Raw genomic sequence first — 26,154 nt, 5'->3', positions numbered from 1 at the left:
TTCCCGTTGTTCTTCAGTTTGGGTTTTTGTTTCTCCCCCTCCCTTTTTGAAAAGGAACTTGGAAATATTTGGGGGAGGAAAAAAGCCATTTGTGGGAGAAGCAAAGGACGGGGATTATTTAATTGAATCTCCCGGTTGCGGGCCACGTCCCCGGGGAGTGCGGGCGCGGGTTTTGCAATGGGGGGGGGAGCCCCCGGGCCCGGAGGCCAGGGCCGGGCTGAAATAGCTCCACACGCTTGGGTGCGAGGGGCCGGGGGTGGGGGGGCTCGGCTGGAGCCGGCGCCGGTCACGGGTGGGCTGTGGCGGGCTGGGGCCCCGGGCGCGGGTGGGTGCTGCGGGGAGGGCATCTCACCGCCGGGAGTGGGGCTGATTCCGCCGGTAATTAACAGCGAGGAAGAAAGGCAATTTGTTGTCAAGTCCATTGTGAGATCCCAGGTAAAATGAAGTACGATTTAATTGGTCCTCGTTAAAAAGAGCTATTTTTCTAATATGGAGAAAAGGCCTCATCTCAGGCACTTTTTTTAATTGGGGTTGTGTGCGCGCTGTTTAGTCAATGTTTAAAAAAAGGCTCCGGGCCTTATTCTTTCATCATATTTTCTAATAAGGATAAATAAATAGGATGAATAATGCGGTCGGTCTATCCCCCGACCTCTGAAAGACCTCAGCAGCGAAATGATGTTTCGAGCTCCTTTCGTCACATCCAATATGCGCTGCCTTTCAGCTCTCCGCAGCCCCAACAAAGGCCCTACAACAATATCAATTAATCATGCGGCAGGCAAACAAGGAGATTTATTCCACTACAAATAGCCTCACAGAGAGATGCTGAATGGGCTTGATTAGCATGAGAAAAGAGGAGCAAAACTCCGCAGTTCAACAGCTAAAGAGCAATTTGATGGGGCTGGGATTGGGAAATTACTTGATTAGTGTCTGTCGGAGGAGAACGCGGTTAGGACGCGAGTCCCAGCCCCGCCGCGCGGATGGGGGGCTCGGGGGCGGTAAAAATTAAGAAGGGGGGGGGGAAATAAAAGGAATTATTTCTCCCTCTTCCTCCCCCCCCCGTAAATCCCGGGGAGCGCCAGGAGACTCCGCTCCCCCTCCCGCGCAGCCCATTCGGGTAATTTCATTTATCCTGCAAATCTAATTAGTAATCCGCGGATGACATTAATACCGATATAATGAAGCCTGTGATGACCAGATTAGCAGGCGCGCACTGGTAGCCTTAAAGGCACATCGCACCTTGGCATCCGCCGGACCCAGCCGGGAAGGGGGGAAAATCTTGCTTTAAAAGGAAAAAAAAAAAAAAAAAGGGGGGGGGGGGGGGGGAAGAGAGAGAAAAAGACGAGCAAAACCCGCGCAGGTCGGGCTTAGCGGCTCCGGCGGCTGTGAAGGGAGCGGGTGCTGTGCTGAGCCGGGCCCGGCCGCCTCCCGGCTCGTTCCCGGTGCCCACGATATCGCTCTGCAGGGGAGGAGAGGGAACGGGGGGCGGGAAAGGAAAAGAAAAAAAGAGCCGGAGCAGCCAAAAGAGTCGCTCCGCAATTTATTCCAATGGGTGGCTTTTAAGAAGCCGGCAATTTGAGACGGCTGGGTGTTATTTAGTGCAATATGAAATCAAATGATCCTATTTCTCAAATAACAGTGTCTGGGAGGAGAAGTGAATGCTCTGAAAAGGTAATTGTCTCCTGATGATATTCCCATTACACCCCAATCCCGGCCTAAAACGCTGTATCGGCGCCGGGCTGGAATCAATACCGGGGGGAAGGACGGGCTCCCCCGCACCGGCGGGGTCCGGGCCGCTGCCCGCACGGCAGGGGCAGCGAGGGGAAGGGGAGTCCCGGCGCCGGACCGGGGGTGGGGGAAGCACCCCCGGCGCTAACACCCCACGGGGCTCGGCAGGAGGGCTTGGGGGGGTAAATCCTCGCCCGGTGCCGTTTCCCCTGCTCTGGCAGCGGGTCCCGGGGCCATCGGAGGAGCCGCCGCGCCGGAGCCGAGGTGAGGAGCGCGGCGGGGGGAGCCTCGGGGGGACCGGGCGGCTCTACGGGAGAAGCCCCCCCCCAGTGAAAACATACCCCGAGCCCTCGTCCCTTCGGCGGGGCGAAGTGTCCCGGCCGCCGGTCTGCTTAAAGGAGGGGGGTAAGGGGAGGGGGGGACCTCGGGAGTAAGCCACTGCCTTCAGTTGTTGATCGTTACTTTCGGTGGTGCGGGGGCAGCGGCGAGGGCTCGCCCCGCAAGGCGCGGCGTTTGGCAGCGCTCTCCCAGAACGCCGCTGGCGCCTGCATTTCGGGAAACATCCCGGCTTCCCGACGGGAGCGAGCGTCCCTTTTTGCTGGCTGTTAACGAAATGATAAAGTCCCCAGAATTAAATCACCCGAGGGAAACGACGGGGGAAAAAAAAGGGGGACGGAAGGCGGCGAGCGGGAGGAAGAGGAAAAGCGCGGGGGAGCTGGGGACCTACCTGAGCGCCTTCCCGGCTGCGCTGCCCCGAGGTGCGAGGGGAAGGGGGCTTCCTTCGGCCGCTTGCTCGGAGCTGGGAGGGTTGCTGGGCTGTTTTTTCCTTTTCCTTTATTTTTCTTTTTTCTTTCTTTCTTTCTTTCTTTCTCTCTTTTGCGGCCCTTTCGCGCAGGCTGGCGGCGGGGGGCTCGGTGCGGCCCCGGCTGCCGGCGCGGTGCAGGGTGCGGGGCGGGCAGCCCGGGGCTCGGCTAATTGCCGCGTAATTGCCTCTCACGGGTCGGGCACTGGCGCCGGGCGGCTCGGGGCGCAGCAAATAAACGCGCTTCTGGAAAACAAACAAGCAAACAAACAGAAAAAGCGCGAGCGGAGCGCACTAATTGAGCGAGAATGAAGGCTTGCTCGTTAAGAAGTTTACTGGGTGGCTGCGATTGTCTGTGCTGCCCCCGGGGGAGGGGGGGGGGGGGGGTAGGGGTAAGAACTTGCCCTTCGGTGTGTGCCAGCCGGGGGGTGCCGCGGGGTCACTACCAGAGGCGAGTGCTTAGGGCCGCGTTCAGAGGCTAGGGTCCCCCCTAGGGTCCGGCCCTCTCCTGATGGAAGCGGGGCACCCCCAGGTCACTGCCCTGCGCTCGGGGAGCTGGCGGGTGGCCTGTGCCCCTGCCAGCACTCCGGCCAGCGTGGACCCCAAGGCTCTGGGTCAGCCCAGACCTTCGCTGCTCACCAGGTCCCACCTGCCCACCCAGCTGACGGGAGGATTTCCTCAAAAGCGAATTTTTGAGCACCGTGTAAATGCGCTGTTGGAATGTTTTCCATCTCTTCCAAAGTCTTTTTGTCAGCCTCTGCTTCAGGTTCCCATTTATGTTTGGCACGGTTATTTACTATTGCATATACTGAACAGAGTGCAGAGGGCAGGGCCCAGAGATGCCGAGCTCCGAGCAGACACAGTTTAATTAGTTTATAAGTCTTATGCTCATTCTCCTGCTTTTCAAATGAATGAACAGTTTATACGTATAGAACCTTTCGTTTATCACCAACCAATCTTCTGCACGGGACAGAGGGGAAAATGCTTAATAAATCATAGAGAAACAGCATGGCGATTTGGGGCGGGAAGTGAAAAATACCGGTGTCCACTTGACACTGGATTTTTCAAAGAAACAGAGAATTCAGAGCAGCAGCGTAGAGTTATTACCCCATGTGAAATTTGGCCTGGCTCTGCAGGTAACGCTTGCTGAAAACCAAGCACTTCGTAGGGTTCAGACGTTCAACTCCAAGCCTCGGGCAGACGTACAAATAGACTGGAGACAGCAACTAAACAGTGACCAGAAATTAGTTCAGGTTTACACATAATTCTGGCCGGGGGAGCGTGTTTATTTTCCCCATATGCTGCCACTGCCACTTTTTTTTTTTGTTTGCTCGCTTTTGCTTTAAAGAGTCACTGATGACTTGCTAAAACATTCATGCTGAAATAGAAACGTCCTTAACGGGGGTTTAAATATTTTGGTTTAGGGTAGCAAGGGATTCTCAAGAGACTGTGTTTGTCGATGTCTGTCTAAAGAGCAGCATCTCGCTGCCTGTGCCGTTGGTTAGGAACAGCCGTCAGATCTTATTTCCCTTGCCCCAAACAGCACTAAACTGCAAGGCTCGCCCGAGTGCTTCCCTTTGTTTCAGACCCTTGTAGCTTGGAGCACTTGTTGAACCTAACGACAAGTGCATCAGAGTGGCTGACAATTATGAAATAAACAAATAGCATCTGAGGCATTTTTGAGCAGAATCCAGTAATACATAGATTAGCTTATTGATGTCGTTATCATATTGAATATTATTCATACTTCTGATATTTCTGTTGTGCAGCGGCATTCCCTGCTCAGTAAACATCATATTATCTCACTATGCAAAAGGCTTTATTAATCAAAACAGACAATAGGCCAGACGTTCTCCCTTTGAGTCTGGGGTTTTGGATCTTCCAGGCTTTTTGCCTTGTCTAAATGCCTTGTCCCTGTCAACGCAGAAAGAAACTCTTCAAAACAGATCACTATAAAATGTGGTGCTAAAAGGAAAACATTGTCTAATTCAGTTAAAAGAAATTCCCAGCTATTTTATATTTTCCCTTTAATTTTTCATGACTTGCAGAAGAAAAACTTTTTCAGTATCTTACTTAGTACATGAAATTAATCCACTCATTTGTTAAAATACTAATGAAAGAGCCTGATAGATCTCTGTCCTTTAAAACAGCAGCAGTAAGTGTTAAGATCAAGAAGTATGGAGGTGACTGGCCGACCTGTGGCTGCACTGCCTGCCTCGCTCGTTGGAGATGGGGAGTGGATGGGGAGCTAGGAGTAATGTGGCCGTGAAGCTGCTGTTCTCCAGGAAGAGGATCCTGGCAAAAACATGGCACAGTCTTAGTTTGGGGCAAGGGACCACACACTGAAGGTGAGGGGGGGCAGTTTCGTGGCTAGGAAAACGTTTGGGTGCAAAATCTCCACTTTGCCTCTGTAGGCTCACTGCAGCGTCACAAAGGTATGGCTGTGTGCCCCGGGCGCAGAGCAGGCAGCGAGACGCTGGGGCACACAGCGTCGTCGTGCCTTTGGAGAGCTTGGTGGAGGCAGACTGGAACGCCGTGATGGATGGATGTTCTCCATCCCACGACTTGTAACGCAGTTGAGCTCTTGGTGGTTGTGGTGTGCGATGGACGGCAGGGTCTGTCTCGCACCGAGTGACGGCGCGTTGGGCCGAGCTGCAGCCTGCACAGCAGAGGAATGCTCCCCGCTGCGGGGCCCGAACGGGCAGTTGTGGGCTTGGTTTTTGGCTACGTATTTGTGAGCCGTCGTCGTCTTCCTGCTTTCTTTTTGGTAACTGCAGGCTTGAAAGACACATTCCATAATGACCTGTCATTCCCTAATGATTCCATAAAATAGCACAAAATAGTCTTTCCTGCACAGAAATACGTCAGAACTGTTTCAGATTGAGCAACAGAAATTAAAGCAGTGGTTGTGCAGGGCACTCCAGAGCGTAAGGTGTATATGATTTCAGAGAAGACAGGAATAGAGCCAGTTGATGGTCTGATGTGAGTGGTCTTGTTCAAATTCAGCCTCTTGTCTTGCATCTCGGAAAACCTAAATTCAGTTCTCATTTCTCCAGGGACGGGGAAACTCAACACCGTCAATCTCCTCTTTGCTCTTCAGACAACAGCAGACACTTGAATGGAGACTGGTTAATTCCTCGTGTCTACATCTTAGAAAAAGAAGTGACTTTGAATTATCGGGAAAGTGGAGAGACCCGAAATCTCTCAGACATCCTCTCCAGACTCTTGGCCTGGGAAAAGCCAGAGAAGAGTCAGGTCATACCTGATCCCTTCTGGTCTTGGAGCCTCACGTGCCGCATAGGAGACTCGAAAAGCACTTGGAGATGGCTGGAGAGGAGGGGTACTTCCTGGCAAACGGTCTCTAAACTGGTTCCCGCCCCGTGCCACAGCATTTCTGTTGCTCATTAACAACACAGAGGCGTAAACAATGGCATGTGCTTGTATCTAAATTCTGCAGAATTAATTCGAAATTCATTGACAGTGACATTATTAGAGACTTTTCAATTACGTCAGTAGGCGTTGGATAAGGCCCATTACCTTGGATAATAGGATAAGACCTAGAACCTTGGATAAGGTTCTTAATAAACATTATATAGTTTTAAATGCTGTAGTCTTGTTCTTAAGTTTTTTATTTAATCAACCATTATCATCGGCTTCTGTGTTAACAAGCTCTTGCTGGAGGATCTCATTTCAGCCCATCCTGTCAACAGCAAAAACGGCCTTCTTCAGTGAGACAATGAATTTTCTATTTATGCATCAGAAATGAGTAATAATAGGTTTCAAGGAACTGTACCATTTAATAAAAGCATTTTATTACATTTAAATTTATTAAAATTTAAACATTAAATTCAACATGTTAATTACTATTTCCATGCATTGACGCTGACAGTCGGAAACGGATCCGCGCAACTGCTCTGCTATGTTCACTGGTGTTATTTGCTCTTTGATTACTAATGTATTATTAGTGCTCTTCATTTGGGACTTGATTCATTAACAAAAAGACTTATATGGGCATTATGTAAATATTTTGTGTCTTTTACATCGCTACCAGGGCACGTACTGTGAATCGGGGCGGGGGGGGGGGGGGGGGGGGGGAAGAAAGAAAATGTGTTCAGTTCTGTCCTGACTTGTGGGCAAGCTCTAGTTAAATGTACAGTTGCTCTCAGAAATAAGCACAGAGAGAAAAAACCTCTTTTCAGTACATCACGGTCTGTGTTTCTGCAAATCCCTTTCAAGAGACACCACGCACAAACCCCAGCCTGCTGTGTTTTGGCAGAAATAGCAAAATGGTGGCAATGAAACGTTCAGGCTCTCTCATATATCTAATCTGCCTGTCTGCTGGATACATCGGTGCTTGCAGCTAATCGCCCTTTTTGTTTCTAATCAATTATTTCTCTTTAACGCTTTTGAAGTTGTGATTCTGTTTATTCTAATCCAGATGTTGTCAAGCAACATTTGTATTTCTCACATTAAGTGAAACCAGAGAGGGCCCTTAATCTGTAAAAGCTCATTATTACTGTGGCGGCAGCAGTGCGAGGGGGGTGGTATGCAGAGGCTAGTGGGGGCAGCCTTTGTCCCAAGACACCCAGCACGAGGACAATTTCTGCTTTATATAAGAGTTTCCCATCTCTCTGGGACCAAGTGGCATTCCCTCCATTTTCTGGCTTTAGAGCAGAGGCTGTGGCAGACAATCTGCAGCAGGTATGCACTGTGTGTGGATATATCACTCAAGAGAACCGGCAAACCCTGTGACCGCGATCTCTGTCTGATAGAGGTAGTGAAGGGCCGGTGACGGGTGAGAGGCCAAGGGCAGGACAGGCAGATGGCCTGTGGCACCTGGAAAGATAAAGCATGGAGCAGGTAAGAGGTAAGTAGGACAGAAAGAACTATGGCAGAGATCTTTGGGACGATCCCAACGGTGGAAGAGGCAGAAATGCAGGATCTTTAACTCCGGCTTCCCTCCCACGGTGTGAGCCCAGTCTACTGCAGAGTGCGGGTCCTTCTGCAGATGTAGCTTCAGGCTGGATCAGCCCCCTTCGCAGTGCTGCTGCCAGCGCCGCAGAATCCATCTCTCTCTCAGAATCAATCCATCGTCTCTCTCTCGCAGCAGGGATGGTGCCCCGCGGGCTGTCAGAGGCGTGCTGCTGGGCACAGCTACGTGAGATCTGTAAGCATGGGGACACAGGGTGACACCTTGGCCCCCGAGCCTTTCTCTGGAAGAGAGCAACACAGGCTGTCTCTGGAAGCGTGCGTTGTCAGTCCCTCACCCCTTTCCCCCCCCCCCCCCCTACAAAGATGTATTCTTTTTCATTTTCTTCTCTTTCTCTCGTCCCTTTTTTTCACCTGCAGGTGAGCACCCTGCGGCCAGATGCTCATCACAGTGAGGGGAATTCTGCACCTTCCGGGATACTGTTACATCTCCAGAGGAAAGCAGGATGCTAAAAGCACATGTGGTTTCCTCCCTAAATTAAGAAGAGTGTGTGAAGCTGTTAAGATTAGTGCACATCAATCCCAGCATTTCAATCAAGAGATACTTTCGTTCGGCAGCTATTGGGGGAAAAAAACATGATTTCATTCAAAATGTATTTAATAAGACAGAAGGAGACAGATTTCTTTGACAGTTTTACAGCTCTTATCAGATTACATTAAAATTAAATTAAAACAATCTAAAAGAAGTGTTAAGTACTGAAGGGAGAACACAAACAAAACACTCCTCTTTGTAGGCTTTCAGGGATGGGGCACTGATGTTAGTTATCAGGGATGTGAGTAATAAGATTGTTCTTGAGTCAATTATGAGCCCATCAGTGTCAGCGCGGGGATCACGTCGCAGGCCTGGGGCTGCCGAGGGTGAGGAACAGAAGGGCAGGAGGGAACAAAGTGGGAAATCTACCCGGGGGCCCAGGCTAAGGCTTCTTATTTCCGTACTTTTTGTTTAATAAAACATCAGGGTGTTTAACCCTGTCTGCTTTTCTTTCTTCTAGTTTGGTGTTCTGTCTACTTTTTTTCTTCTCCGTCGTACTGCCAGCGGTGCTGGGACCGGTGAGGCCCAGTCAGCACCATCCCCGTTAGCTTTACACCCCTTTACACCCTACACACAATTACCCCCTGCCCCTCCAGGCCTCTCTTCTCAGCCGGGACCATTTTGCCACCATCTTCTCAGTTTGCCACCACGACCCCTAAGGCTCCTCCCAGCTCCTCCCCAGTGAGAGGACCCTCTGCCGCCCCGGGTGAGAGTTTGGGGCAAGAGATGCTGCGGGAGGTGGGCAGCCACTCCAAGCACGCACCTTTGCGTGGAGATGCTGAGCAGCCCACCTTCTCCTGAGCAGCAGCTCCCGTGCCACCGGGCAGCTGAGCACCCTCGAGACCCCTGCCCCTCACGTTTGCTCCACCGTAGTCCGCAATTCAAAAAAAAAAAAATACTAGGGTTAGAACAGGCCAGGAGACAAATAAACTGTGCAGTCCTTTGAAACTCGCCTCCCGCGCTGAGCTGTCAGGCGGAGATCAACCCCTTTCAGCTGAAGCCTGGAAAACTTGGTCTGGGAATAAGGTTTTCCAGTGTGTAAATATGATGTGTGCTCATAATTTTAGATAGTGCTAGAAGCGCTTGAAACTTTTGATATTATTTTAGCAAGCATAAATATTTTCAAAAGCAGTTTAGTCTTCCAGAACCAAACCTGGTATGTCACTGGTACGGGCTTAAGAAAGCCAGATTCTTTGCCTGTTTTGAAAAATAACAAAATTGTAGTATATGAAAGTGTTTTCTTGTTCAGATGCCATACAGCATTTGACAGTTTTCTGCACTGACATTCAGCGATGCATTCAAAATATGTGTTGGCCCGACAGAGCATGGTTCACGGCTGACATTCTGAAATAATAGGTTTTTAGTGTCTCACCTCGGTGTCAAAGGGGAGACTGTTTATTTTGACGTAGGTATTAGCAATGAGAGCTGTTACGATTGACCCTCTGGGGGAAAAAAAAGCAATTTAACTATGAAGCAGCCATGAAAACCTTTTTACTTCCATTTTATCTCCCCCGTGGCTGAGCAGGAACATCATGCCAATACAAAGGCTCTGGAGAAGTCTTAGTACTACCAGTAACTCTCAAGGAGGGCAGGGGATTGTGTCCGCAGCTGAGACGTTTTTACCCCTACGTATTTTTACAGGAAAGGGCAAGCTGTGGTGGAACTGGGTTGCCAAGTCAGGATCTGGGAGAAAAATGCCCAACTTTGGAAATTTAGGAAGCTCAGACACAGACTTCACCTGTCAGTTCCTGTGACGATGTGAACGCGGGCTGTGACAGATCTCCGTAACACGTCTTTGCTTTCAATAAACAGAAGAGTGAGAAAGAACAGTACATCTTTTATTACGAGTGAGTCTTATGTGAATTCAATAATAAAAGGCTCCCAAATCTGCAAATCCTTTGCCTATGCATTTTCTTGAGTAGGTAAGCTCTTACATGAGCTAAAGCCTTCCATATCTTAGTGAGCCATTTATTTATTGCGGATGTGCAAAGGCTAAGCCAGACAGCGGCTATGGTTATTCAAGTGACAGAAGCTAATTTGGGGACTGTTAAGTACCGATACATCAATTCAGCAAAGCTTTTTGCTTTACATTTAAATTCGGTTTACCCGAGTTTGAGGCTGAAGGTGTTGAAAAACACCGGGAACACCGGTGCACGACACCGAAACCTGGCAGAGAAGCTCCGACCCGCAGGAGCTGTGCCCTCAGCCGCGCGGTGACTACCTCGCCACTACAGCTGATGCTTTCGTGTGGCAGTTGTCGACAGACGTTCTAATGAAGGGTAATCATGATGATGATCTCGTACTAATTGTGTACTGATTGCTGTTCTAATTATGCTTAAGCGCTTCACAGCTATCTGCAATTTTGTCGACTGATGTAGCATTTCTTCTCCTTAAATTCAAATACTCTCGCAGTCTTTGAACTTGCTTTATTGGGGCACCTGGGTCTAAGCACTAATTTGGCAACCTCCTTTCAAAGGAATCCCAAGTTTTTATATGAAAATAAAGAAACGGTGGTTTTCTTTTCTACTTTGTTTACCAGCTGGAGATGTTTGTCAGTGCTGGTCCAGTGCTTGCTGAAGGTGGTGTAGCTTTTTCCACTGACGGATGGATTTTGGTGAGAGGCCATCAACGCGCTCTGCCAGCTAGACAAAGTGGCAATTCAGAGGATGAGGAACTGGGAATTCTATTGAGATGTTTGATTTCTACAAATGGCAATAAGCCATTTGCATTTTCTGGTTAGTTTTTTTCCCTGAAAAACACAATGTACAATAAACTCCGCAAAACAGACTGTTAAAGGGGGCCCTGTAACCGTAACTGTTCAGCTGCTCCCAGTTATTTTTCCAGTTAATGCCTAGGGCCTTGCAAAGTCCCCGTTCCCCACTTTTCCAGAGACACAGTGACGACTGCCTCGCCCCACATCACCCAACGGGCCGCGGCCCGGTTCACCTTGGCACCAGCCTGGAGGCTTGACTGGGCCCCGCAGCCCTTTTAACTGCGGCAGCAACACCTACATTGGCAGATCTGATAATATTACACGAACGCCTGAAGCAGCAGTTCAGGAATAAACGCTTTAAATCCCAGCAGCCCCCAAACTTACGGCCCAGATTTCCAACGCAACGGTGGGGAACCCTCTCCCGCACCGGCAACGCCCTCATTAGCCCTCCTGCCGTGTTTTGAGCCGTTAAAGGCTTAAAAACCCCCTCGAAGGCTTAAAAGCCCTCTCGAAGGCGGGGGCGGCTTCCGAGGAGGCCCCGTCCCCTTCTCGGCCGGGGGCCCTGCAGGCTAGCGGGGCCTGCTGAGGGCGGGCAGGCAGGCGGCGCTGGGTGAGGCGCACCCCCCGGGGACCCCCGCTGTAGAGGTGTGTGTATGTACGTATGTATATATGTACGTATAGGCGCATGTACGCACGCGTCTACGCGGGCACACAGATAGGAAGCCAGGCCGGCACGGCCCGCGCCTGCCCCGTCCCCATGGCAACGCGCGCGCGGGGCGGGGGCTTCCGGGGCGGGGCCGGCGCGGTGCACGGCGGGAGCCGTCGCGAGCCGTCGCTGTGGCCACCGGCGTAAACAGGGCGGCATGAGCGGGCCCGGCCCGGCGACGGCCCCCGGTTCCCCCCGCGCCGGCGGGCGGGGGCTCGGCGGCCTCTTGCGGCGCCTCCGCGACAGGTGAGGACACCGCCCGGCTGGGCCCCTGCGCGCCCGGACGGGACGGGCGGCGCCCCCGGGTTGTCCTGTCAGCCCTTCCGCCGGGGCGGCCCGCAGCTGCGGGCGGGCGGGCTCCCGCCTTCCCTGGGGCGCGGCGGTGCTGGGCTTCGGTGCCGGGGAGAGCGAGGCGGGGTTCGGGGGTGCGACCGGGCGGGGGTGGGCCGCGGTGCCAAGCGGTGCCTCGGGCAGGGCCCGTCCGTCACCTCCTTGCAGCCGGCCGTGTACGGGGGGGGATGCTGAAGGCTAGCCGACCGGCTGCCGCGGTCGCGGTTTTTGCGCGGTGGGAGCGTCCCGGGTGACTCCTGAAGGCGCTGCGGTCCCGCGCCGGCCCGCCCGGGGAGCGCTCCTGAGGCACCCCTGGCTCCCTTGACACAGGTGCTCGTCGCTGTGAGCGAACGAGCCGGTTGTTTCGGAGCTGGCCAGCTGATGAATCGGCCTGCGCAGGTGCTGCTCCTGCGGGCAACGTCTTAATCTCCGGAAAAAACACGGTTATTGTAGGTGTAGTCTCAGTTTGTGGGCGCTTCGGGGGGATCTGACTTTCAGGGAAGAAGCGAGCGTACGTGGTGAGGCAAGGTTCCCGGAGGAGCTGAGGGGCCTCGGTCGCCGGTCGGTTCCTCTGAAGCTGTCTGCAATTAGGGATGCTCCCGGCCTGACACTCACCGCAGTAACCGCGGTAATTGGTGTCAATTAGCACTTTTTTTTTCTGGCTAGAGCAAATCTCTCGAGATCATTTATGGTATAGTGTTATGAAGTTTCTTTTTAAGCAGCTGTTTTCTGTCTCATACAGAAGACTTTGAATTTTCTGGGCTTTATGCTAGCATCTCAAACGTACAGAATTAGCGGAAATAAGAACACCATGGCTGTGAGAATCTAAAATTGCATGTAGCTACGGCTTTGAGAAAAATGCTGTGTATATCTTCACTAATATCCTATTCTGGTGTGGAAGACTGCTGGCACACAGAACAAGAATAATTTGCTGTTTAAAAAACTGGATGCACACAGTATAATTTTATTGTATAGAAATTATTAAAGATGGGGGCCCTAGGTAGGGAAGGCACTTGATCTAACTTGTGGCGTTAGAAAATGAAGGGAAAGGGCAGATTAAAACCTGGGTGTTCTAGACTGCATGCTGCTTTAAACTGTGTCACTGTGTGCAAATATCCCTCATCTTGGGAGCAGAGATGTCTTGTGCCTCCTGAGAGCCTTGTCTGCATGAAGTTTGATCACGTCTTTTGTAGCTTCTCTGGTGTCTGAGCCTATGGCTGAGCTCACACTGCCAGAATGGACTTCCCTTCTCCAGCTCCTCTGAAACCTCTGAGAGCGTAGTACATTTCAGACATCAGCTGCTCTAATTCGCTTGCACCCAAAGGTTTGGGAGTTATTTGGGGAAGGGGGATTACAGGTAGACAAACAGCATGATTGCATAAGCTGTGCTTCCTTTGGAGACCCAGCTTAACAGGTCTTGTGATAATAAATAGACTTTCTCTGCCTGGCACACCTCTGTTCTATGTACTTTAAAATACGATATAAAACATGTATTTGTACTTGGTGGTGTTGATAGACACAGAGTAATTTTTATGCCAGGCTGCAACTATATGCTGCGCTTGCCTCTGGGAATGGTGCTGCAGAGGCAGTTGCCTCTTCAGAATTTCTTGAAGTGATACCTTTTATCTAAACAACTTAGTGTGAAATATTAAAACTTTTGTTAAATCACTGGAGCACTTCAGCTTTTTAAGTGCCACTTTGGAATTCTGCACTGATCTAATTTCAAGTCACCTGTTCTAGCACCTGAAGTACCAGACAGCCCTTTCACTCCTGACCGCAGTCCTGCTTTCCGTTCGAAGTTGTGCTTAAGCAAACAATGAGCCACTACTAATAAGCTGTATGTACAAGAGCCTGAATGTGGTGGAGGAAGCTGCTGCTTGATTATGTCCCCCACCTGAGTCTTGGTGACCTGGAAGGGAGTTCTCATGAATATTTCTTTTACATCTGTTCTCATAAATCTGTTTAAAGAAAAAACACTTGAATTCTGAAGTGCTTGAGAAATCAGCCATCAGATATTAAGCTTCTGATAAACAGTCAGCATGGACTGCTGTGAGACTAGTGCAAAAACCCCTATAACTGTACCCTGAGACTTTGGTCGTATTTTATTTCCTAATCTGATACTTTGTCCAATCTAAATATAAAGATTCCTGCATGCATAGGTCAGTGGTATCTGTGTTGTGTGCGAAATTCTAAAGAATTAGGTTTGAAGTGTCTAACATAAGTGAAATGGGGCTGAGAGTTTACTTTCTCTGTTTTATACAGACCTGACAATGTTGTGATTACTCAGCAGTTAATCTTCAATGGTTGCTGGTGAGAAGGGTGGTGTTGGAGAGGTGTGGGCAATGAATTGTATAGTTAAGTGCTGCTCTTAACACTGTGACTAACTTTGCAATTAGCCTCGTGTTTCAGATAGTGGGGCCAGATGCTTCATTCTAGGGGCAATTTGAAGTAAGCATGTACAAATACTGAAGTGTCCTGAACGGAGAATGTAAACCAGGTAGGGTCATTGGTTTCAGGAGTATCTGCTGGTGTCAGTCCTATGTAGAAGATGGTGCTGAACAGGCCCCCTCTAATCCGCGGGAGGACCAGTGCAGTTGGCTAAGCCTTGAGCAGGCTCTGGCCAGGCTCTAGGCTAGTAAGGTGGGTGCAGCTCAGGGCTCAACAGTTGATTTAATCTCAGACTGATGCAGAAAAACAACGGTAAAAATAACACTTCTTACTTTTATGGGAAGACTGCATTGTGCCCAAGTGTTGCGCAATTTTCTATGTACTTATCTCAACAGGGTATTATGACAGTAAAACTGTGTTCCTACATTATGGATGCAGAACTGAAGCACTGAGGACTGAGGCCTGGTGTCTCAAAAAATGTTGAGGAGTCTTAGTCCTGCTGGTAGAAATGGGAGGTGAGGGATCAAATACCTCTACGGATCGATGCCTGGTGAAATGCCAGAGATTAGAGAGAGCTTGTGGCTGACCAGGGAATTTAATTCTGCTCTCAAATCCCAAAGTAACACTCTGTAGACTGAAGATTCAGGGTTTGAAAATGAGCCACCTGGATCCTTAAAGTTCTGAAGTGTGCTATTTTTGCTCATTTAAGAAAAAAGTTGATATCTGACTGTGTGCACCACTTTAACCTAGTGCAAAACTGCATGAATAAATAAAAGTTTCAGGCTGAGAGCTTTGTTTTTTCCTGTGAAAAAAAAGGAGGTGGTGGTGCAGTGGAGTGTCCAGAATGATCGCCATACTGCTTTAGGCTTCACTTCTGTCACTGACACAAAGAAACTGTGCTGGAACCTCACCAGAACCTGGGCAAGCAAATCTACAAGTAAAGTCTTGATTGCCTCTAATTCAGTAGTTGGACAGAGCTGTGTTGCAAAACACCACAAGCTGTGCGGTAACCATTTTAGGCATCCATAATGATCATACTCAAATGCTATGAGGCTCTTATCTGATGTTTTTAATGCTGCTTTGTCTTGCCTGGAGAAGACCTTACTTGTATGTTCGTGTGCTGTCTAAATAGCTGTTACAGACTAGTGAATGGGATACTGAAAAACCATGCTGGTAGAAAGGAGACTATCTTTCAGGAGCTAAGGAATGTGATGTGCTACCTGTGGTATCAGGGAATGAGAAATAGGATTGGAGCCAATGGCTGTTCACATCCATCGGCTTTTACATCCATCAGGATATCAGTGTTCTTCATTGAGTCATGAAAATTACTTCTAGAAGTGTAAAAAGCAGATTTCAAGATCTTGTTTTGCTTAGCTGTCCATCATGTAAAAGGAAATTGAAAGGATGAGATCCCAGCTGAAGCGTGGCTTTTAAATTGCATACATGACATGAAAACCTAATCTTGTTTCAGACAGTGGCAGGATCAGATGGGTAAAATGGATGCTTTGATCTCTCAGACTAAGAAGGAGAAAGGGTTGGGTGTTTTTTTTCCTTGCTTTCCTATGCACGGGGCAACTGGGAGGAGGCAAATGTGTGTGGCTATGACATGGACAGGCTTGTAGGGGAGTGCACAAATCCATAGATAAGCATGCCTTGCCATATGGGTCTATGCAATCTCATGTATCTGCCCATGTCACTCGCACATGTACAGCCTTCCTGGCTAATAAGAATTTGAGATTATTTTTTAATAAGCAACTTGGGGTACTTTCTTTAATTGTTGCAGGGTTTGTAATGTGAATCTACTGGAAGCCTCTGTCTTGTCAATTGATTATTTTTTTTTTTTCTAATGGGATGGTTGCTCGTCTTCAGATGCAATTTATAATTATTAAATAATATCAGCTTTACTCCTTTCTCTGTGAAAATAGATTCTCTTTGAAATAGATTGTAGGTGAGGTGTGGAGCTTGTTCTTAAGCAGTCTGATCACCCTCATGGGCTATACCCTTGCATTGCTTTTGGCAGATACAGATGGCCCTATAGCATTTTCACAACCGTAAATATTTTTGGTGGTTTCTCATCTGTTGCCTTTCAGTAAGTTCTGGCAGGTAGTGCTAGCATATCTCTAGATGTTCTTGGCTTTAATGCGTGAGTGTGAAATATGTACTTGATTGTAAATTCAAATTGTTAAAGAAGATATTTGGATGGTACGTTGGGTCTTTAAGCTGGGAAAGAGTTGGGATTTTTTTGAAATCTGTTTTAATGTGCTGATGCATTCCTGCAAGGAGTTCTGGGGAGCTGTCCATGGCCACAGGCTCAGCTGACTAGTTCCTGCATTGGAAGGGGTCTGCTCTGGGATTTGGAGTGGGGAAGAAAGGGAGAGATGAGCTCATGAACTGCCCGTCTCGGGGTTTAGAGCCCTTCCTGGGCCTGCTGGAAAAGGGACTTGAAACAGCAGTTTAAGCTGGGCAGAAGTCTCTGGCTATTTTGGTGGGTCTTGTGTGGATATAGACGGGTTGAGGCATCTTTTCCCTTGAAAACAACCTAGCTTTTGTTCCAATGAGGAGCAAAGAGAGAGAAGTAAAAGCTTTGAGGGTTTGGGTGTTTTTTTTGTGATAAGCTTGGCTGGCAGATCGCTCTGTAAGACTACCAATCTAGCAAAAATGTGCTTTATGCTCTGAAAAGGTTATGCTCTCTAAAATGCTTTATTTCTTGCATTTTGAGAATTTAGATTGTGAAATAGTTGTATCTTACTATATGTTGTAGTTTTATCTTACTGTGTGTTGTTTCTTTTCTTCCAGTGAAGCCGAAAGGCTGGAATTAGAAAGAAAACTGGTGGAATACAGAAAGTCTGATGAATACCTGTAAGCCTACTTTAAAGCTTCTTATGGGTTATTTTATTTTAGTTACAAAGGCTTAGGTATCATGGAATGCTTTTAGAATGTTATTTTGAAGGCTTTTTTGTACCAATAAATTTATATTCATATATTAAGTATAATGCAAGATTCACGTCTCTAAGTTATTGATGAAGTAACTTCACTAATAACTACTATTAATACTAAAAATTTATTATAGTAGTTAGTAATAAATAACGTGCAAGTTGGTTTTATGCGACTTACAAAATCACTGTAGCATAGTTCATGCTAGAAGTCCTAGGGTCTTAGAAAGTCTGAAAGTTTTAGGAAGTCCTAAAGGATATTCTAGGTTATGGTTCTGCATTATCTGTTTAATGTAAATTGCATATACAGTCTGTACAAAAAAACCCCAACCCTAAACCACAAACCAGAACAAAAAAACCTCCAATAACAAAAGAGGACTGAAAAGTCTCATCTGGTGTTCCTTTCCTCAGATGTGTTTTGTAAAGCTCAGAGGTACCTTTTCTATCTTGGCTCAAGGGACTGAGGGCTAGATGTGATAATGGTCAAGCCTTTAGGAACTCCTCTTCTGAAAGAAGGCCTTTAGATTAGAAAATGAAGATGTAAATTAAAGAAAAAAAATGCCTGAAAAGGCTGGGAAACATCATGTGTACTGTTTTCTGTCTTGATTTATTTTAATCTAATGGGTTTTGAACTGAGGTTTCTCTGAAAATATTGGCAGCTTAGGGGATTTAGGTCGCAATTTCACAACTGATTTAAGTAGACCCGGAGGCAGACTGAGACCAAAAGATGGTCCTGACTGCCCCTTCTTCACATTTTCCTGTTGTTGGCACTAATGCTTGTGTGGCTGCCCTGTAATCGGATAAGAAAATAGGTCTGGCTGAAAGTGAATCTGTTTTTTGGGTGGGTGAGAACTGGTTTAGATGGATTTTTAGCTGGATTTCTCTTGGCCTAATTTGCCATGTGGCCATGTAGCAGATAGTATTGGCACAAAAAAGAAAGGCTTGGCATGAGATGTCCCTTTTGGTGGCAGCATGGATTTAGGTTGGCTTAAAGTTGTTGTGAAACCACAGCCTTAATGTTACAATTTGTATGACTTTCAGAGCACGTTCTTCTAAATCCCATTTTCATTTTGATTTAATGTGATAGAAGTGGCTAAAACATAATCCATTTAAAAGTACAAGAGTTTTTTAACATACTTATCCTTTTGAACGCCAAACCCCCTGTTTAAATAAGAAGTTATATAGTGGGCATCCTGTCAGTTGTGTAATGTAGCTTTGGACAGTTGTGCAGACAAATGTGTCTGCTCCTTTTGGGAGGGGTGGGGGGCAGCTCCTTCGTAAGTGTTAGTATATAGGTGTCTGAAGAAAAGTGATTGCAATAGATGTGTTTAATTTCATACTCTAAGTACACTTTCTTTTTTCCCCATGTAGAATGAAGCTAAAATACATGAAGCTGAAAAAATACTTGAAAGAAATAGATGAACGACAGAAAGGAGCTATTCTGCGAAACCAGACCTTTTTAAAGGAATTCGACCAATTTGAAGCTCATATGATAGCTTCAACTTCAGAGATAATTCAGAAGATGGAAGTAACTTTCTATAAGACTTAATATGTTAGTGTTAACTGTTATTACAGGGTTGCTAAATTGGTTTTGTCTGAGTATTATGCACATCAAGACTTCAGATGTTAGTGAAACCTCTTCATATGTTTTGGAGTGCTTAAAGTGGTGATGTTTGGGAATTTGAAATGAACCCAAATTCTGCTGCTGTATGATGTCATAGACCCTACTGCAGCTACAGAGGTGGTCAGCAACACTTGACGTAACTCCATGTTTGGTCTACAGTAAAGTGCCCTGTGCTTCTGAGTCCCTTGGAAGCAAGGGAGAGCTGAGATCAAAAGAAGTGTGGAAACAGATCATGTGTTTGAAGTCTTAGTGATAAGATAATAAACCAGTGGTATCTAGGTTGGGACAAAAAGAAGACTTGAGTTGTAATATTTTCATAAAGGCTTTGTTATAAAACTGTATTGCAGTAGGGGTTTTATTACCTAAAAGTACCCACATATACTTCATGGAAGTTGTTTCAGGATGTATTCTTAATTTTGCTGGTCCAAACACTTGAAGTACCCATAGTTAGTCTTGCCTCTGCTTATTGCTCTGTCTTCATCAGCAGAGGAAGTGTAAGAGTAAATAAATTCCGTTACAACAAATTTTGGTGTTTGAACTATCCGGACTAAAGCTGAGCTAAAATGAGGTCACGCTTAGTTCTATCAGTAAACAGTCAGCTAGCAATACTTGAACAGCGGTAAGAAAAAAACCTGCTTTTTTCCAATATCCCATTGCATCATTCGGATCCTTGCTTTTGGTAACATTTTTGCATGTACTTACTCAGAGAGATTTGATTCATGTGCCTTCACAGCTGGAAATTTTGAACTTTCTTTTCAAGCTGGTACAGTAAAACCCAAGGAGCGTTTCATCACCTTGTTTACTTGAATTGTGCGTCGTAACTGATATGGTAGGAGAGTGGTAGGCCAAATGACTACTTTAAAAGAGCCAATACCCAATAGAATATACTTCTTGCTGTCTTTGTAGCACCTTTGTTATAAAAGACAAGCACAAGCGTGCTGCTTTTCCTTTCTCCGCTCATAGCCTTGACTGCTGTCAGCTCAGAGGTCTACATTTGCAAAAGGGTCTTACTACTGACTTCACTGATGTCATCAGTTTGAGAACTCGTGCTGAGTTGAATTATCCTTGTGAAAGAGGCTGGTGAGCTAATACATGCTTGTTGTGCTTTTAAATGACTAATTTCTTAAAAATTGCCACAACAGTTAGAAAACATGCATGGTCATTACATTTTAAAAGAAAGAATAAAAGCTCTCATGAGGGCAAACGAAAGTGCCCATTCGGCAACTACATTAGCCACCCTCTGCTGTTGGTTTGCCTGTTTCAGTTGTTTTGGTCTATAATTCTCATTGCAGAAACAGTTGTCAAAAGTCAGCTTGACTCTGCAGTGTTTTCTTTTTGGAGAAAAATATTTGTCTTCTGGCAAGCCACTACTGGAATCTCTCTCCCCATGATGACTAGAACTGATAATGAAGTGGGCATTTCTGTAACTCCAGTATGAAGTCGATCTACCTTGGTGTCTTAAAATAGTACAGGAGGAAAAAAGGAAGTTGTGGAAGTGGGGGAAAAAAAAAGGCATCTGTAGTCATTTAATTTGCATTGAGATAAAAAGATCAGTTACCACTAGGCTGGAATTACTATGACTTTTTTTTTTTTTTTTTACCTTGCTGAAGTAAAATTTGATGATTTTCCTAATTTTGCAGGCATTTTCATTTGCAAATACTTTTCCTGTTTAGCCCTATTGGGGTAAATGGCTTCCCTCTTTTCCTTGTGGTTATGTATCAGTAATGCTGTTTGTATGTTGAATAGTTACATTATTGCTGTTGAATAGTTACATTAATACTGTGAAGAAATAACATTACTCTTCTATACTAGTAAGGAAATTTCTGCATGTCTTAATGTTTGAAACAAACTTGATTGGGATCCATATTTCAGGTTATGTAATAGGCAGGATTTTTTTGTCATAACTCATGACTGAAGTACATTCAATTTAATCGGCTACTATAAGAAATAGCCAAACTTTAAGGATTTTTGAATCGTATTAATAATATGTTGTCTTGCTGTTCACTGAAGAACAATTTGGGATGTTCTGAAGTGATATGGATTGGTAGTGATCTCAGATTAAAAAGTGACATGTGCTCGTGCCATTAATATATGGAGACAGATTTTTGAGGAGGTAAAATCTGGGAGGGAAATGAGTTTGTCTGCTTTCTAAGAGCAATAGCATTCTTCAGAAGTGTTTGACAGGGTCTATTTCTCTCTCTGCTACTCCCCTGTTTTAACTTGCTGGAAGAAAGAAGGGAAGGAAACAAATTAGCTGAGGCATTTTAGGCCCCTGTGATGTGGTACTAATACAACACTAGACATTTGTGTAGCTGTCTAGAACTCAGCTGTGATTGTTTTTTATTTCTCCTAAATGCAGTTTGAATTAAAACTGGAGTGTGCTGTTTTCCTCCCTCTCTCTCCTGTTCAGGGGCACACACGGCTCAATCTGATACAGTAAAACTTAGACTGTGATTCTCTTAAAAGGAGGTACCTAAAAAGCCTGGATCCAGAAAACGTGAAAGTACAGCAGCACCCTTGGATGACAGTGGTACAGGAGTGAAAGAAGGGTGTGGGATGGCTGAGGTCCCCAGATACAGCAAGTATGTGACAACAAGTACATAAGCACTTCTGAAAAAAGCTAAGAGGAGGAAAGAATAGGACGGCAGCATGAAAACAGGAGGAGCAGAAAGGGAAGAAGTATAAAATTATGCAGAAGTTTGACAAAAAACCAAACGTGCAAACCTTACCTTAAAATATTTTTTGAAACTTTTCTTTTAATGAGCTCTGCAAACACTGTGCTGGGAAGCATTATTAGAGCTTAGCCTGAAGTAGGGATGTAGAAGCAGCAATGTAATATTTTTTTTTTTTTTTCCCTACTGTCCAGTTTGGCTTTCACTAGCTGCATCACAGTAAAGGGCAAGAAACCCTTTCTATGCAGTTCTTACGTTAGCAAAGTTCCTTTTTTTCAGTAGATAAATGTATGACCTGAAGTGTGAGCCTTTGTGCTTTTTAAAAATCTTCAGTCTTCTTAACTAGGGGTGTTAATGCAGTGTCTAGTTGGTTTTGAATCCTCATAAGCTTTTTGTCGAATTGGTATAGTGTGAAAACAAGCCCTATACAGTAATTTTGTACTGAGGCTAAAAAAAAATCACACACGCCTGCCAACTTTATTGTTTTTAAATTAATTGTCTCTGATTTAATTGAAAATCTCCTTGCTTTTTTTATTAAGGAAAACAACAACTATCTGGCCCCGGACAACTTTTCCCATGTTAGCAGTAAGTTGCAATATATCAACCCTGTCTTCTGTTATTTGTATTAAAGCAAATAGCCCCAATCTCTTGCTTTTCTCAGCTCGTGCAGAAGATTTTTGTGTGGTATTTGAGATGGGGTGCTGAGACCCGTTTGTGTTGATTAAGGTGCCCTCTGGAACGCCAGCGCGTTTGCGCGTACCTTTGTTTGAGAGGTGCTGTCCTTGACTTCAGCGTACAGCGCAGGTGGTCTGGGGGCTCGCTCGCTGATCTCCCTGCCTTTGGAAGGAAGGAAGCAAGCTCTCTGGATGCTACCACATCTCTTGCGGTGGCAGTTGATTTCCCCTCTAATGAACCAGCGGGCTGGCTGACATCCCGTGCTTGCATACCCACGTTAATAAATTCCTCGCACAACTGTATCCCGGCTAGTGCCTGGTAATTCTTTTAAGCCTGTTGAGTCTGATGGCATTCACAGAGCATCTTTTCCCTGCTTCAGCTTTAGTAACATAGTTTAGAGACTGTCCCTGGGGGGTTTGTGTGTGATTTGCCCCCCCCCCTTTTTTTTTTTTTATTTAAAGCAGAGCAGGACTGGGGGGTACGTTGTGATGCTAGGTTTCCCCTATTGTTTTTAAGGATTTTTTTTTTTTGTCTTTTCTGAGCAGCCCTAATGCATATCAGTTTGACTAGTGGTAGGTTGTTATAGGATACTGGTGTGAGTCACAGTTGTGCCATGGGTTGATTTGCATGCAGGGTTTTCGTTCATTGCTTCCATTTTGATGCTTCTATGCCATCCATTTTATTTTTGCCAGGTTAGACTTATTTTTCTGAGCTGTTGAACAAAGCACAGATTACATATCCTCTGTGGATTGTGTAAGAATTATGGAGCATGTAATCATTTAATCTATCATGGAAGTACACAGAAAGAAATTATTTCTATTTTATCTTTTTTTATAGAGAATGCCCTTTAGGAGTACTTTATCATAATTATGTGCACAGTTTCTTATGTGGCTGTAGTTGACAAAACTTCTTTTGTTTCTGAAAGATTCACTTTTTCCGGTGTTGTGTGTCTGCAATTTGTTCAGTAATTTTTGGGAGTATAAGTAAATTCACTTAAGCTTTCAGGAAAATCCAGTAGTTACTTTAGAGTTTATTTTTAGTATCTTTAATTCTCACATGGTTAGCTTTTATTTTTTACAATTTCCTGTTTACAATTTTATGAACAGCTTCTATTACCTGGGAAATAGTAGACTTGCTGAATGCACCATTGGAGTGAAGTGCAGAGCTGGTTAAGTTAATTGTTTTAAAGGTGTATTTTCATGCATATTACCTGATGCAGAATAGGTATTGAAGTGCTTTCATTCAGGGCCGATGTAACTTGTTATTGGGGTTTGCAATTACTAACAAACAGGATTAATTATAGGTGCTGCATGTGCTTGGCTTTTAAGCAGCAGTCCTACTAAGAGTGCATTACATTTGGTCAATTAAACAATGTAGTGGAGGTGAAGGCGGTTTATGCAGTTGTTTGTTAGTAACACTACAGCAAGTTGCCTTTCATGCTGGGTTGCTCTTTATCACATCTGCCATATATTTTTCCTTATAATAGCTCAGTGAGTTGTAAGATGATGTATGAAAAACAAACGCTAAAGCTTATTTCATCCCAAAGCAGTGGAGTCATTGCCTGGATACAGCAGAGGTAATTTGGCGTTACAAATACTAGTTGGGATGAAATAAATTTGAGTCAACAAGTTATTACTATTTTGTAGGATTCTAAATTATGTGAATGAATAAACTTGTATTAAAAACCTGCAGAAGATTGTGTACAAGCCATGTCACTTGTTCAGGGGAGCAGAAAAATGGGAGAAAATGGGATCTCTGTGTTTTTAAATATAGTCCAAGTAAAATATGCTGGTAGGACATTACATATAAAAGTGCATAATTTGCAAAGTAATACCTGTTGACTTGTGATGGGGTTATTTTGGCCTTCAATTTTATGTAATGAATTTGTTCACATTTAGGCATGGTTTGGAAGAGAAATTAAAAGTGTATTATCACTTCAAGAGGATGACTTGTCAGCAGAAGGAGACAAGGAAGAAGAATACAACAAGCAGGTAATGTCAAAGAAGGGGGGGGAAATGTATTTTATTACATTGATGTGCTTTTCTCTGAGCGGCTGCATGGAGAGGCAGGCATTACTAAGCAGACTTTGCATGGGGATTTTTGTTGTGGTATTTGTAGTGTGAAATACTGTTTAGTGTCTGAGTGAAGTAGAACAACCTGGGTAAAAACTGCAATTATTTCAACCAAAGAACAAGAATTAAAAAAGGGGGGGGGAGAACTCTAACTGTTTATATTCATCTTCCTGTGCCAAATAGTGTGAAAATAGTCTTGACCGAGGAGGAAATATTCTTAATGAATGGTATTTCTAAAAATGCAGCAGTCAATTCATACGGTGTATTTATAATTTTGTGCATTTTGACCTTTTCTCAGAAGAGCAAAAAGAGATTGGATATCTGAGTAACAGACAAAAAGACTGACAAGGAATACTTAAATATATTCTGCTATATATCTGCAGTAATGCAGGCTTCTAATCCCTCCTCCTATCTCCATATAAATGATACAGTTCAAGACCATAGCTGTTTTCTTCACTAAAAGCAGTAAAGCTCTTTTAGATGAAATGTCTAAAAACATCTTGTAATAACTTGGAGCATGCTGGCAAGAGTAGTCACTTGTGACTATGTGTGAAACCCCCTCAGCTAGTCGATATTGTAATAAGCAAAAATGGTAGCATCACTCCATTATTCAGAAAAGCCAACAGCATGCTTGTCCCTTAGGCTACAGCATTCATTAAGAAAAGCTTACTGGGCTGAAAGCTGGAAACAGATGATAACGGGATATGATTTTCATATTTAATGCATTCCTTGGAAGAGTATGTGTGCTGCAGATTGATAGAAGAATCAACTGCTACTTTACTAAAAGACTTTCTAGTTTGCCCTATAGCTACCGATGGAATCATTCAGCCAAGAAATTAACTTTTTCTCCTTTTACCTGCTTTATATATCTGCTAAGCAGGCTGCCTGGCTGCCAGTAAATGTTATTATGCAGTTAAATGTTTGGTATTTAAGACTCTTATCAGAAAAGAAACAGAGGCCACACTATTTTGTTTTTATAGTAGGAGGAAGGTTTTCGGTTTTCTTTTTTCAGTGCATTAGCAGTCGTTAATCTGAGTTTATAGGAAGTTTTCCCCATAGATTAAAAAGTTAAAAACCTTGAATTTAGAGCATTCTTTAAACTGCAATATACAAAGCAATGAACTCGAGCAACCTTGACCTGTATAAGCAGACCTCCAGCAGTTTGTGAATTATGTTTTTAATTCAGATGGATGTGAAAAGGTGAGTTTATTTTTGAATGCTAGGTTTGTCAATTAAAAGCAGTTGATGTAGGAGATGTGATTTCTAATCTGTGGAAAAGTTTACATAAATAATAGAACATCAAAGGCTTACAATGTGACTTAAATTTTTAAAACCTGTTAGCAGGCTTTGGACAGTACAAGAACTTACCCAAACATGTCACTTTATGTTGAGTTATGGTTAATAGCTTGACTGGGGACTCTGCCATCCTCTGTCCCCTTCTTTCTCCTTCGTATCTTCCTCCTCAAATGCAATGGTAACATCAACTAAATTGTGTATCCTTTTGCCTTGTCTGTGCGCTGTATCCCAGATCTTACTCTGCAACTCCATTTTTTTCAGACTGTTTGTGCCTGTTTCCCACCACCTTCACCTCACTTAATATCTGCTTATTCTTATGTCCGAATTATGAGAGTTTGTTCTCAGTGGTATGGCACCAAGTCAGTCCTAGCAAGCATGCTCAGTTAGCATGTTGTATATCCAGGATGCAAATCATCACAGCTTGGAACTGGTTTTATTTACCAGTATTACTGATATTGTAATGGTTTCCTTCAGGCTAGTCAGGATGCCAGTGATCGTGTGGTAACTTCGTCAGTGATGCATCTTGGAGATCGAGAAGGACAATCACAGAGGCAATCTTCTAGAGATGATCAGTATCCCAATGCCCCTAAAACACCAGTGTGAATATCTGGTACTTCTCTGAGCCATGGGATGTGCACCCTTTTGGACTCTCTAATTTTTATGGGAGTCGTTAAGCTCAGAAATTACATACCCAAAT

At 45.2% G+C, this 26,154-nt stretch overlaps 1 protein-coding gene and 1 long non-coding RNA gene across 6 annotated transcripts in view; both read left to right on the top strand.

Annotated features, from left to right (window-relative positions):
- The window catches only part of LOC142360543 (uncharacterized), a 106,139-nt gene extending 97,668 nt beyond the window's left edge, over positions 1-8,471 (top strand). The window contains exon 3 of the long non-coding RNA XR_012763144.1: positions 7,877-8,471. This is a non-coding gene — a long non-coding RNA (uncharacterized LOC142360543). The remainder of the gene's footprint in view (positions 1-7,876) is intronic.
- A 3,106-nt stretch (positions 8,472-11,577) lies between these two features.
- Positions 11,578-26,154, top strand: part of KIZ (kizuna centrosomal protein) — a 51,479-nt gene continuing 36,902 nt past the window's right edge. The window contains exons 1-4 of one of the 5 annotated variants that reach the window (XM_075413676.1): positions 11,578-11,713; positions 16,982-17,044; positions 18,490-18,646; positions 23,988-24,080. In XM_075413676.1, the coding sequence (XP_075269791.1) occupies positions 11,625-11,713; positions 16,982-17,044; positions 18,490-18,646; positions 23,988-24,080 (402 nt within the window). In that variant the 5' untranslated portion in view covers positions 11,578-11,624. Of the gene's footprint in view, positions 11,714-16,981; positions 17,045-18,489; positions 21,325-21,953; positions 22,000-23,987; positions 24,081-26,154 lie in introns of those variants that run through there. The other 4 variants (XM_075413679.1, XM_075413678.1, XM_075413680.1 and 1 more) reach the window with 4 other exon arrangements.

The sequence above is a fragment of the Opisthocomus hoazin genome, chromosome 2, assembly GCF_030867145.1.
Source record: "Opisthocomus hoazin isolate bOpiHoa1 chromosome 2, bOpiHoa1.hap1, whole genome shotgun sequence".
In the NCBI taxonomy this organism is placed as follows: domain Eukaryota; kingdom Metazoa; phylum Chordata; class Aves; order Opisthocomiformes; family Opisthocomidae; genus Opisthocomus; species Opisthocomus hoazin.
This window is presented reverse-complemented; position numbering and strand designations above follow the sequence as displayed.